Below are 12,782 nucleotides of genomic sequence, written 5' to 3'. Positions count from 1 at the left end.
GGCAGTATGGGCGGTGGAGTGGATGCATTTCAGAAGAAAGGACTACTTATAGGGAAAGAGGTTAGAGGGCTTAGCTGGAAAATTGAGGCCGAGAGGATTCACTGGAAGGGTGGTGGAGTGGGGAACTGAAGGGGGAATCGGCTGTAAAAGGTTTAGTGAGAAGGGCTTAAAGGGGGTTTGGCTTGGGGAATTTGAGCAAGGGATCAGCAGCTTGGGGGGATCTGAGGGAGGTTTGGAGATTTGTGAGTGAGAGGTTAAGAGTAGGGATGACTAGAAAGTATTTGGCTGTAGGGGGGTGAGGGGGCATTAGCTGTGGGATGTAAGAGAAGGGCTGGAGGGGGTGAGGTAAGACTGGGAAGAGGATGAGAGAGTGGGAAAATGGATTGTGAGCATACCTGGAAACACTCTGGATTTTTCTTGGAGACTCAGGGAATTTGCCTCAATTGCCAATTCTTCAGGGAAATATTAAAAAGCTTGCAGCCTCTGTGTTTACTGCTCCAGCCACTCTTCTTCAGTAAGCCTGCAGGGCATAGGAGGGATGAGGGGAGCCTGGTGCCCCCCTCATCCCACTAGTAATCAACAGCAATCTCAGAGCGAACACAATTCAAAAGTTCCCAGGTATGACTTTGATGGTGAGGAAGGAATTACGAGATATGAGGGACTGGCTGTGATGGGGTTTGAGAAGGAGGGAAATGACAAAGGATTGGCTGTAGAAAGTGAGAGAACATCTGGGGAAGAGAGGCTGGACTGGGGGGCTAGGTTTGAGCTGCTTATTATGTTTGAGTGCTGATTTGCTTTGGTTGTGTGAATTTCCAAGCGCTAAAATACAGTCGCTTTGGAGAATAGTTTGGGAAGCTCTGAGCTTTGGGTTTTCTTTGACACTTAGAGCCAACAGACATAGAAAAAAAGATTTTTTATTTAAATGCTATAAAATAATATAAATCTTAAATATTATATAATAAGGCACCTTATGGAGAGGCAGAGTGCTACACGAGGCATCGACATAAACTCCCTCTCAAATGATTCACTAATAACAAGACTTTTTTTTAGGTTTTACAGATATAAAGTTCAGACCCCTAAACGAGGTTATATAATTTTCAGAATTTCTATGATTGGCTTTCTATTATAAACAAAGCTTAGATTGTGAGCCCTCTGGGGACAGGGAAATACCTATAGTACCTGAATGTAATCCACTTTGAAGCGCTGGAAAAAGTGTGAAAAGCGGAATATAAATCCAAATAAATAAATAAATAAGCAAATGACCATATGGTAATTTGCTCTTGGTCTCCATGTTAATTATCCTCGCCTTGTATGTAAATGTTGTTCCGGTTCATACCCTAGATCAGACAAGTGATTTTTGCATCCCTACCAGCAGATGGAGGCAGAGAATAAAAACTTTTCAAACACTACTACATAACCAAGAGAGCCACGTGCAGTCCCTCAGTATTTTTCTGTCTCCAGCAGACGGTACAGGTGCAAACCTGCAGACTGCCAAAAAAAAAAGGAGATAGAAAAGAAGAGGAAGAAGATCTAGAAGAAGTGCTCCCTGAGGTGTTAGGCATCTTCGTGGGCCATCCCTCAGGGTGAGCAGGACATTGATAATCCCTAAAATGCTTTAACCCACAGCACCCAGGGGATTGAAAGCCAGGGGTCCTGGTTCCTTCAGTCTGCCTGAAGTCTTTTTGCCCTTGCCGACCACCGGGAACAGCAGGGAAGTACCCCTTTTATTATGCTTATGGCTGTTTGGGCTAACTGGGTTCTGTTTCTTTAAAAAAAACTAAAAAGAGAGAGAGAGATCTTGCAGTAGCTCAGTTATGTCGGGCCGTTCAGGGACGGCAGGCGTTGGGGACAGAAGGACTCAGAAAGCCATGTTTTTTTTCTCAACAGTCCAGGGTTGCTCGGGAGAATTGATTTGCCCCGCTAATCCCCTATGCTCCTCCACGTGGTTGTGAGGTCTGCAGTGCACCGCATGCGTGGCAGTAATGGCGCCAGCCTCAGAGCACAGGAAGAATTGTTGGGCCTGTGGAGTCTGGCGCAAGCAGCTTAATTCAGCTGCACTTTGCACTGAATGTGCCGCTGGATGGGGAGGGAACCTCTGCGAGAACATCAAGCAGCAGGAAAGTCACCTGGTCAATGGGCCCGTCGGAGAAGCTCCTGGGGAAGCTGAGATCATGTCTGGCAAGAGAGGGACTGCAGTAAGAAGCAGCCAGCTCCCAGGGTGTCCAGGGATTCCCCTCCCGTTCTGTATCCAGCGGTTCACTCAGGGCTGGAAGATTTGGAGCAGGAAGAGGAGCCTGAACAAGCCTCGGCTGTTGACGGGAGCAGTGATGTGGAGAATTTCTCCATGGAATTTATTTTGCTCTTCCACAAGACCTATCTGGCCAAGCGAGGAGCAGGAGGTAAGCGTTGTCTAGGCCTGATATCTCAGGAGACCTGAAGAGATCTAAGGTGGCCTCGGCCGGAGGGTCGGGATGGGGGGGGCTGCTCCACTGGCTGGGCCTGAACAGTGCAGCGGTTGATGACGGGTCTCTGAATTCGGATGTTTCTGATGACCCACATGATGATCTGTGGGTGTTGTCCCAGATGATAACAAGGATGTAGATGATCCAGAGTAGGTCCGGTCACAGAAGGGGATGACCCTAGGGTGGTCTGCCTGTTCTGCAAAGAAGGATTGAGATTGCTTATCCCCCAGGTGCTGGAAGAGCAGGGAATTAAATTAGTCCAGGAGCAATCGGATATCGAAGGAGTGGATCCGGTCCTGGATGGCCTTCGGGGGACCACCAAAGGCCTTTTAATTGCAGAAAAAGGTGAATAAATTGGTGAGCCAGTAGTGGGATACTCCAGAGGCAGGCCTTAAAATAGTCAGGGCACTCGTAAAGCTATATCCTTTGACTGAGGATACTTTGGAGCTGTTGGTTTTATCCAAGGTGGATGCTTCGGTGTCAGCGGTGACCAAGAAGACAACCATTCTGGTGGCATGGTCAACTGCACTGACCAGGATCAGAAGTTGGAAATTCATTTGAAGAGGATATTTGAGGTCTCGGCTCTAAGTCTTCGAGCGGCAATCTGTGATAGCCTTATGCAAAGAGCCTGTCTGCATTGGGGGCAGGACGTGGGTGCCACCTCGACAGCCAATTCCAGAGAGGTAGCCCGGTTGGAAGCCAGAGTGGGCTATATAGCAGATGCACTGTATGATTTGATCTGGACGTCTGCCCAGAGCATGGTCTCTGCGTAATTGGTCGACAGATAGCTGGTCCAAGTTGCAACTGTGTAATCTTCCCTTTAAAGGAAAACTGTTGTTCAGGGAAGATCTGGTGCAACTGATGAAAGCATTTGGGGGAATTGAAGGGAAGAGCGGCAAAAAAACTTCCCTTCACACTCACACTTCAGAGATATAAGGAGATTGCGTACCTTCAAGGCTACTTCGTTTGCAGGGAAACAGAGCTCGGAAAAGCAGCAGTTCTTTCAGAGCGGCCAGAAAACAACCCGAGATAGTTCCAGTCAGGGGGCTAGAGGACGTAAATCCTCACAATGAGGTCAGGTTGGTCCACTCTTCTGTGGAGGCCATCGGAGGGGGACTAGCTCTTTGTTTATGAGATGTGGACCAAGATAACATCGGACCAAAGGATCCTGGAGATTCTAAGAAATGGCTACACTTTGAAATTTTCTCAGCCGCTCACAGATGCCTTCGTAGTGTCCCATTGTGCATCCTGTGTTGAACAGGAGGCGATTCAGGATACATTGCAGTGGCTGCAGAGGCTAGACGCAATTGTGTCAGTGCTGCCAGAAGAACTAAGACAATGAAGATACTCTGTTTTTCTTCATGATACCAAAAAGAAGGACACTTTTTTCATCCAATCCTGGATCCCCAGAAGGTCAATGAGGTGCTGCGTGTTCCTCATTTCCATATGGAGACATTGAGGACAGTAATAGTGATTTAACGGAAGCATATCTCCACATTCCCATACGCTCAGGGCATCAGATGTTTCTACGGTTCATGGTGCTAGGGCAACAGTTCCAGTTTGAGTCCTTTGTTTTGGGTTAGTGACAACTCTGCAAACGTTCAGGAAGGTGATAGTTGTGGTGACAGTACCTCTGAGAAAGGGAATTTTGGTTACATCCTTATCTGGATGACTGGATCTTCTGAGCGAAGTCGAAAATGGGGTGCAGTCAGTCGATTCGGTGGGTCATGGAGGTGTTGTGAGCGCTGGGCTGGATAATACATCTAGTGAACAGTCACCTAGTTCCATCCCAGTCATTGAAATACTTGGGAGTGAGGTTTTGATTCCTGACTTAGCAAAGTTATTTTATTTTAGAGAGGATTATGAAGCTACAGGCACAGGTGGTTCAGCTTACTGTGGCTAATGGTGCCCAGTGCCTGGGATTATATGCAGGTCCTGGGGTTCTATGATGTTTACGCTGGAACTCGTATCATGGGCACTTGCGCTCAAGCAAGCATCTACAGAGGGTACTTTGTCCAGATGGAATCCACTATCGGAGGAGTTTCATTGTCCCTTGCCAACACAGGGAGACTCCACATCCAGTCTTTTGTGGTGGCTGTCATGCCACAAGTTGGAAAAATGGGTGGAGCAGGAGACTTGGACTGGTACTTGTGACCACCAATGCCAACCTCAAGGGTTGGTGGGCGGTCTGTCAAGGGCAGAAGGCCCAAAGTCTTTGGTCACCAATAGAAGTGTCCTGGTCTATTGGAAACAAAGGCAGTGCGCTGAGCACTGTGTCAGTTCCTGCACCAGGTGCGCGGTCGGACGGTGAGAGTATTCTTGGACAATGGGATGACTGTGGCCTATATCAATCGCCAGGGCAGGACAAAGAGTCATGTGGTGGCTCAGGAGACTCAGGTGGTGTTTGCCTGAGCAGAGCAGTTTCTGGCTGGGGTAGAAGCATCTTGCATAGCTGAGGTAGAAAATGTGCAGGCAGATTACCTCAGCAGGCAGCAGCAGTTGGAATCCCTGGGTCTGAGAGTTGTCTGCTGAGGTCTTAACCCTCATTTGGTCCAGGTGGGGCAGTCCACAGCTGGATTTGATGGCTTCACAAAGCAATGCCAAGGTGGCACAGTTCTTCAGCCACAGATGGGAGGTCGGCTCAGAAGGAATCAACGAGCTGGTTCAGCTGTGGCCATGAGAAAATCCTATTGTATGTGTTCCCACCATGGGCTCTTGTCGGTCAAGTGTTGCAGCGCATAACCACCCAGGAAAGAGAGGTTTCTTGTGGCACCACAGTGGCCGCATCATCCGTGATTTGTGGATTTCGTTCAACTTGCAGCAGATAGGTGAGCCAATCTGATGAAACCATCAGGGTTAAGGTAACAAGGGCACATATTCTCAAATTGGGCGGATCGCTTTTGTTTCACAGCCTGGTTTCTGAGAGGAGGCGGCTTCGATTGAAGAGTTACTTGGAGTTGTTATCACTATTTCATTTCACGCTAGGAGGCCGTCCACTTTGCTTGCTTACATTCGAGTGTGGAGAATATTTGCGTCGTCTTGCTTGGAGGAAGGGCTAGAGCCATTGCAGGTGAATATTCCTCAAATCCTGGCCTTTTTTTGCAATAGGGATTGAAGAAGGACCTGGTCTACAATTTACTACAAGTTCAGTAGCAGCATTAGCTTGTTTTCGAAAGTAAGGTACATGGAAATCTGTTGGCCTGCCATCTGGATCTCATCCGTTTTTCTGAAGGGGGTGAAGCAATTATGTCTTCCAGTTCATAGAATTTGTCCATCCTAGAGCCTTAATTTGGTTCTTAAATACTTTTGTGGCCCTCCCTTTGAGCCTTTGTGAAGGGGTCTTTAAAGGTGATCACACCTTGAAGACTATCTTTCTGGTGGCAATTTGTTCAGCCAGGTGGATTTCAGAGCAGCAGGCGCTGTCATGTCGAGAGCCTTCTTGCAAATAACAGACAATGGTGTGTTTCTGCGTACAGTGCCTTCTTCATTCTTGCTGAAGTGCATTTCCTCATTCCATATTAACAAGTCAGTGGAACTTCCTGCATTTCTAAATTTATCACCTGAATCACCGCATGCACGGGATTTTCACTTGTTGGATGTGTGTCGGTCTTTATTACGGTATCTTCGGCGTTCAGATCATTTGTTTGTCCTTTTCAGTAGAACAAAGAAAGGAAAAAAGCGTCTAAGGCCACCATTGTACAATGGTTAAAGGAGACTATTTTTTCAGCCTATCTGTGTAAAAACAGATGGCCCCAGAGGGTTTGCAGGCCCATTCTTTGAGAGTGCAGGCTACCTCTTGGGCGGAGTGTCGGTTGGTTTCGCTACAGGAGATTTGTAGGGCAATGACATGGTCCTCGTTTCACACTTTTACCAAGCATTACAGATTAAATGTACATGCTCCAGAGGAGGCTATGTTTGGGAAGAGTGTGTTACGAGCGAGTCTTTTGGGTTCCTGCCCACTGTAGGGGAGCTTGGGTATATCCCACTAGTCTGAACTGATCTGGGGTATGAACAGGAAAGGAAATGTGTTCTTACCTGCTAAATTTCATTCCTGGAATACCACAGATCAGTCTAGAATCATATCCCCTGATTTTCGAAAGACCATTGTTGATTCTGTACATGTATATTGCAGAAGGTACAAATTTCAGTTTTTACCTTGGATTTGAGGGCTCCCAGTTCAGAGGGATCAACCATTACTTCTCTGCTCGCCCTGTACAGGGAGAGGGTTAGTTAGTTTGAAGCTTGTTTTTCTATCTTGGCTTGGGTACTGAGGGACTGCAGGTGGCACTCTTGGTTATGTAGTAGCGCCTGAAAAGGTTTTATTCTCTGCCTCCATCTGCTGGTAGGGATGCAAAACCCACTTGTCTAGACTGATCCTGTGGTATTCCAGGAACAAACATTAACAGGTAAGAACCAGTTTTCCTTTATCTATGGCTCACAATTAGTTGGAATGTCAACTGGCCTTGTATCTGTTCAAGAATGTTCTGTAGCCTTGTAGCTCAGCTTCTTTATCTAACTGAACAGCGTCTGTGTGTCTAAGAAAACAAGTGTAAGGACTGAAGCACAGATGTCATGCTTTTTAATGTTGTTAGTAATTATAAAACTGCCTATGATTAAAAATCAAAAACTTAAGAGTAAGAATATCATGTGTGACATGTCAAAAAGTGTTTCTCTGCCTCTTCACTGCTTTCCATTACAAGCCATGTCTGTAATTGAGGGCTGAAAGCACCACAACAGAACCCTGATAAAGTGCTCATTTCTTTGCAAAAAATTGCATCTGATTTTTAACTCTGTTTTTATAATTGACTTCCTAATGCTTTCCTTCGCCCAGTGAACAGAGGAGTATTGTAAGACTTTTGCAATCTTGCAGAAAGCTCTTAAAAACTGTGAGCTTTTAATCAGGGAAGAAGGGTTATTAGATTATAAGTGGAAGGTTAGAGCAGGTCCTAGATCTAGGCTAAAAATGTTTTTAGGTAAGATATAATGTTTGTCACAGTTTACTAAGAAAAAAACCCTCATTAAGCATGTTTTCTTTCATATCAGGCTAATGGCAAGGAGACAGGCGAGAGGCTGCCTGCTTATGCCTTTACCCCTGAGGCAATTTATGGAGCTTCCCACTTATCTATCTTACCAACCCACAGATTGCTGCATGGAAACAGCAGTCTAAAGGATAGCCTGCAAAGGCAAGTTTATACCAGGCAGAGGTGAGGGTTACTTTTTTGGGGGATTTTTGTTGTTGTTTTTCTACAGGTGAATACTTTTTTTCTGGGATGCAAAAAATGCTTTACATGCATGAATATGTATCCTGCTAAGTAGATGAGCCTGAGACCTTCACAGTTAAAATATTGGCTTCAAGCTATGAAATAGATATTCCACACTCGCCATTCCATGGGATGCTCTGCCTTTCCTCACAGGGGTCTTGCCTGTCGCCACTTGACTTCATTTCAAGCATAAGAACCTGGGGGATGTTGAGGGCAGAGAGGCGGGGAGGTTCCTATAGCTTTCTGCACCTGTCTGTATTTCCAATAATAAGAAAACTCATACATCGGTAAAATACAATTATGCAGTAAAATAAAATTATATAAACTCACCACCCCTGTCTCCCTACATCAAATAATCTATAGTGAAGCCTCAAAACAGGCTTACTCAGACTACAGCAAAGTTCAGTATAAACAATATAACTTTCATATATAACCATTAACTTTCACTCCACCCCCAAGCCCCTTTACACATCAAAAACTCTACCAAGAAGGTTTGCTTTCACAAAATTTGAATACTAAAAAGGATCACCAAGATTTGTAAAACTATGCCAGTTCTTTCCATGGTTCACACAAAAATCTGGGACTGTGTGTAAACAAATTTGTGAACTTAGCCCATGTTAGCGAAGGATATGCCCTACTAGTCACTCAGTGGTGAGATATACCCTGGTCCTGACAATGCCTTCATTGCCTTTTCCTGTGCTGATTCACAGACTGCCTTACCTCCGTGACTGCTGTAAACTTGCTTACCAATCAAGAGATCCCTGTTGTCATCTCTGCAAGATCAGAATTTGAGGGCTATCTTGATACTAAAATAGGTAAGTGATAGGAAATATATTTATTTTAAAAAATCAAACTAATATTTTTGTATAATATACCTACAGTATAAAATATATAAAATACCTACAGTACCTGAATGTAAACCGATGTGATATCTCAGATCGAATGTCGGTATATAAAAATAAATAAATAAATAAAATGTTTTGCAAAGAAATGGGGAGTATTGCCTCCCAGTCTCTGCAGCTTACTGTTGGATTACTTTGAATAAGTCATTTTATCTCCTTTTACTGTAGTGCAGGTATTAATACTATTAACCTAGTTACTTATACAATGTGTACACCACTGTGCATTAGTGCCATTGACTGCAAATTCAATTTTAATTTAATTTACAAATGTTTGTACAGCTTTTCCAAATCAAACCAGTTCAAAGAAGTGTACAAACAGAATAAAATACACAATGGAATAAAACATAAAAGCAAATAAATTCAGTCAAGCAGCCTTAACAAGTAAACAGCAATAAATATGCATATAGATATATTTCTAAATTCCTGAGGCTATAAGCTGTTGGGATTTTGTTTATATGAATGGTGTAATATAAATGTGAATCATTATTACTGCCGCAAAGCTAGGACTTTTTCCTTTGTCTGATAGGCATTCCCAGCACTAATCCGGAAGATGAAGTAGTAGCGAGGAGTTTGGGCCTTTCATTTACTAAGGTGATGGAAACACTGTCGGATGGAACAGAGAAACTTATCAACTCTGGAGAGGTTTGTTTTGCTGTGTTTGCCTCCATGCAATAGCCCTTTTTTGGAGTATTATGTTGCTCTTGAATATTATGAGGATATGCATCAGCTGTATAACCTCTGCCATTAAAAAAATCTGTGTAAAAATAACTTCTGCTGTGAGTTCCTATCCCAGATGATCCAGTTCACAAAGAAAGGAAATGGATTGTCGCACCAATCAATCAAGGTGGTGGTATTTTCCTAGAGTGTAGCCAGATGGACTCAGGACCAATGGGTATAGTGCTCTCCTGATAGCAGATGGGAGATGGAGTCAGATTTCAAAGCTGACATCACTCTGCATATACCCGTGCAGTTAGCTTAGCTCTTCAGTATTTTCTGTCTCCCAGCAGATGCGGACACTATTCCATACACTATAATAGTGTAACAATATAAAACAAAGAAGAAAATTTACCTTAAGAAGATCGAGCCCTGCTTCTCCTGCGGTGATACCTAAGGGTCCCTCCCCCAGTCGCGAATTCCTGAGGAGATTTCCGAGATCCCTCATAGGTGAGCCTTGGTCCCGGCGTGGACTTAGCCCCCAGAGTGGCTTAAAGGCAGCGGTTGACATCCGAGCGCGGCGGTGAAGGTAAAACCCTCTCCCCCCGCAGCTGGAGACCATCCGATGCGCAAGCAGTAAGCGACAAGACCAGGTAAAAAGGAAACTTTACATTCAGGTCTCCAGAACTCGGTTTGCTGTACCAACTCTGCTTCCCAGCGAGTTGAAAGGGTGCACCAATTGGATAAGCAGCATTGGTTAGGCTAGGCCCCGATCCGGTGCAAGCATCCACACACATGGAGACCCTCATGGGGGGGCGTCATCTTGCCTTCCCTTCGGCGGTACACACAGGACATTCTGGCGGCCAATGTGCATAATTTGTGCGCATACCATAGAGTCACACGTGCACCTGAATGCACAGCGATGCGCACAACTGGGCTGTGTGCACAACCATAAGTTAGCCGCGCGCACACCGAAGCGCATTCCCTGCGCAGGCTGCGCACAAATAATCACCGTGCGCATAACTACGGCTGCACACAAATAATCACCGTGCGCTTAATTACAACCGCGCACAAATACTACCGTGTGCATAACTAAGGCCACGCACAAAGCCTCGCACCCAGTGAAACTTGTGCGCCTAGAGATAGATTCAATGGCACCGGCGTCTAAGAAGGCCAGAAGGCACTCTCTTTGCACAGCCTGCCACATAAGAGCCTCACAGCCTGATCTAGAGGCCTGCCTGTGTCGGCCTTGTAAAGAAGCCCAGGGGGGACCAAAGCCTGGTATGAGGAGGGTCTGGAGCTACTACTCTCGATAGCTCCCCGGACCTATGCAATTCCGAGAGGACTTCTCCACAGGAGGGCACCTCAGGGGCCCCTACTCAGACTCCCCCTGGGATTAGCCTTTGTACACGCTCAATCAGCCCCTTCTGCAACACAGGCTCAACCCCTGCCGGAAGCACAAAACCCTCCCTCGCCTAAGAGTCCCCCGGGTAGGGACCCAAATACCTCAGAAGGGACTGCATTAGGTTGATGACGGCTCTCTGGAAGAAGGAGAAATCCCTCCAGACCTGGAACCATACCGAACTATGCTTCGTTTCTCACAAGGATGTATTGCCAGCCCTTGTTTCCCAGTCTCTGAAGACTCTGGGTTTTCCAGGCACGGACCCTATGGCGGAACCAAAGAAGCACATTCTGGTGTTCCTTCATAAAGCCTCATACTACTTCCCGATGATGGAAGCCATCCAGGAACTGGTTGACCTGGAGTGTGATGCCCCGGAGGCCAGCTTTAAGGGAGGTCAGGCCTTGGAAGCCTTATCTCTTCTGGAACCAGCAGCCAAGGAATGCCTGTGCTTTCCAAAAGTGGACTCCATGGTCTATGCTGTCTCAAAGCAAACAACAATCACCATAGAGGGAGGGGCTGCATTAAAAGACACTCAGGACAGAGGTCCTTCCTTAAGCAGGCCTTTGACACAACAGCAATGACACTGCAGATTGCTTCCTGCTGTGCACTGGTGGCACGTTCCTGCTTACTCCTCTCGAGAGAGAGAGAGAGGCAAATAACTCCGGAACATATACTATCGAGATGATGGAACCTATAGTAGCTTTCCTGATGGACGCAAACTCAGACCCAGTGCGTACCTCAGCCTGAGGAGTACCCTCGGTAGTGACAGCCAGAAGACAGTTATGGCTGCGAAATTGGCCTGCTGACGCGACTCCTAAAGCGAATCTCACGAGAATGCCCTTTTAAAAAGGATCTCCTATCCAGAAATGAAATGGAAAAGTTAGCCAGTAAGTGGGGTGAACCACCATTGCCTTAGCTACCAGAAGACAGGAGTTAAAGGTCCCAGCGCCCCTCGCCCAGAAGAGCCAGGGGCAAAGGTTCTCAATGCTTTAGGCCCTACAGGAACTCACAGTCCCAAGCACCCCATCCTTCCGAAAGGCCCCAGTCCTTTCGGCACCGACAGACCAGAGAGGAACAGGCCCGGGAGCAGGCTCCAGCCTTGCCCCCCAAGGAGAAGGGGCTGATCCATCCACGGAAGAGGAACTAGGAGGTCGACTTTCCCTCTTTTACCAAAGATGTGTCGAGATCACGTTGGGCAAATGGATGCTAAACATCATTTGAGAAGGTTACTCTCTGGAGTCCCGCTGCATGCTTTGGGACAAATTTATTAGGTCACCCTGCCACTCCCATATCAAAAGACTGGCAGGGGAAGCCACTCTAACAAGATTACTCAGCCTGAAGGCAATAACTCCAGTTCCTGCGCCCCAACAAAATACTGGGTGCTATTCCATCTATTTTATCGTTCTCAAGAAGGAACGGTCATTCCGGCCCATCCTGGATCTCAACAACGTCAACCATTGTCAGCGGATACTACACGTCCGCCTGGAAACTCTGCGCTCAGTTATGGCAGTACAACCGGGAGAGTTCCTAACTTCCTGGACCTCTCCGAAGCCTATCTTCACATTCCATTCCATCAGGATCACCAAGATTATGGTGGTCGTGGTGGCAGCACTGAGAAAGGAAGGAATCCTGGTTACATCCTTACCTGGACAACTGGCTGATCTGGATAAACTCTCTGGAGGAGAGCAGACAGGTGACCAGCTGAGTCAAGAGCCTACTGCAGGATCTCGGGTGGGTCATGAACAGAAGCAAAAGCAGTCTACATCCCTCTCAGTCACTAGAGTACCTGGGATCCTGGTTCGACGCCTAACAGAACAGAGTCTTCCTCCCCCCTATGAGGAGAAGGAAATTGATGGCACAATTGAAACAATTGATGACCAATGCATCAAGCCCTCTGCCTCATGGCATCATCCCTGGAGGTCGTTCCCTGGGCAAGGGCCCATTTGTGCCCGCTCTAGCGCTCCTTACTGTCACGATGGAACCCACTGTCCCAGGACTACTTAATTCACCTCCAACTACCAGCAGAGGTCTGCCCTAGCTCCAAGGGTGGCTACAGGAAGACCACCTAAGCAGAGGACTAAGCCTATCCCCACTGAACTGG

The 12,782-nt window shown here is 46.5% G+C and overlaps 1 protein-coding gene across 1 annotated transcript in view; it reads left to right on the top strand.

Moving 5' to 3' along the window:
* The window catches only part of LARS2 (leucyl-tRNA synthetase 2, mitochondrial), a 267,199-nt gene that overhangs the window by 136,443 nt on the left and 117,974 nt on the right, over window positions 1-12,782 (top strand). Inside the window, 4 exon segments of the mRNA XM_029589600.1 lie at window positions 7,506-7,652; window positions 7,654-7,666; window positions 8,434-8,538; window positions 9,152-9,267. Coding sequence (XP_029445460.1) covers window positions 7,506-7,652; window positions 7,654-7,666; window positions 8,434-8,538; window positions 9,152-9,267 — 381 coding nt within the window.

This window comes from Rhinatrema bivittatum, chromosome 2 (genome assembly GCF_901001135.1).
Source record: "Rhinatrema bivittatum chromosome 2, aRhiBiv1.1, whole genome shotgun sequence".
In the NCBI taxonomy this organism is placed as follows: domain Eukaryota; kingdom Metazoa; phylum Chordata; class Amphibia; order Gymnophiona; family Rhinatrematidae; genus Rhinatrema; species Rhinatrema bivittatum.
This window is presented reverse-complemented; position numbering and strand designations above follow the sequence as displayed.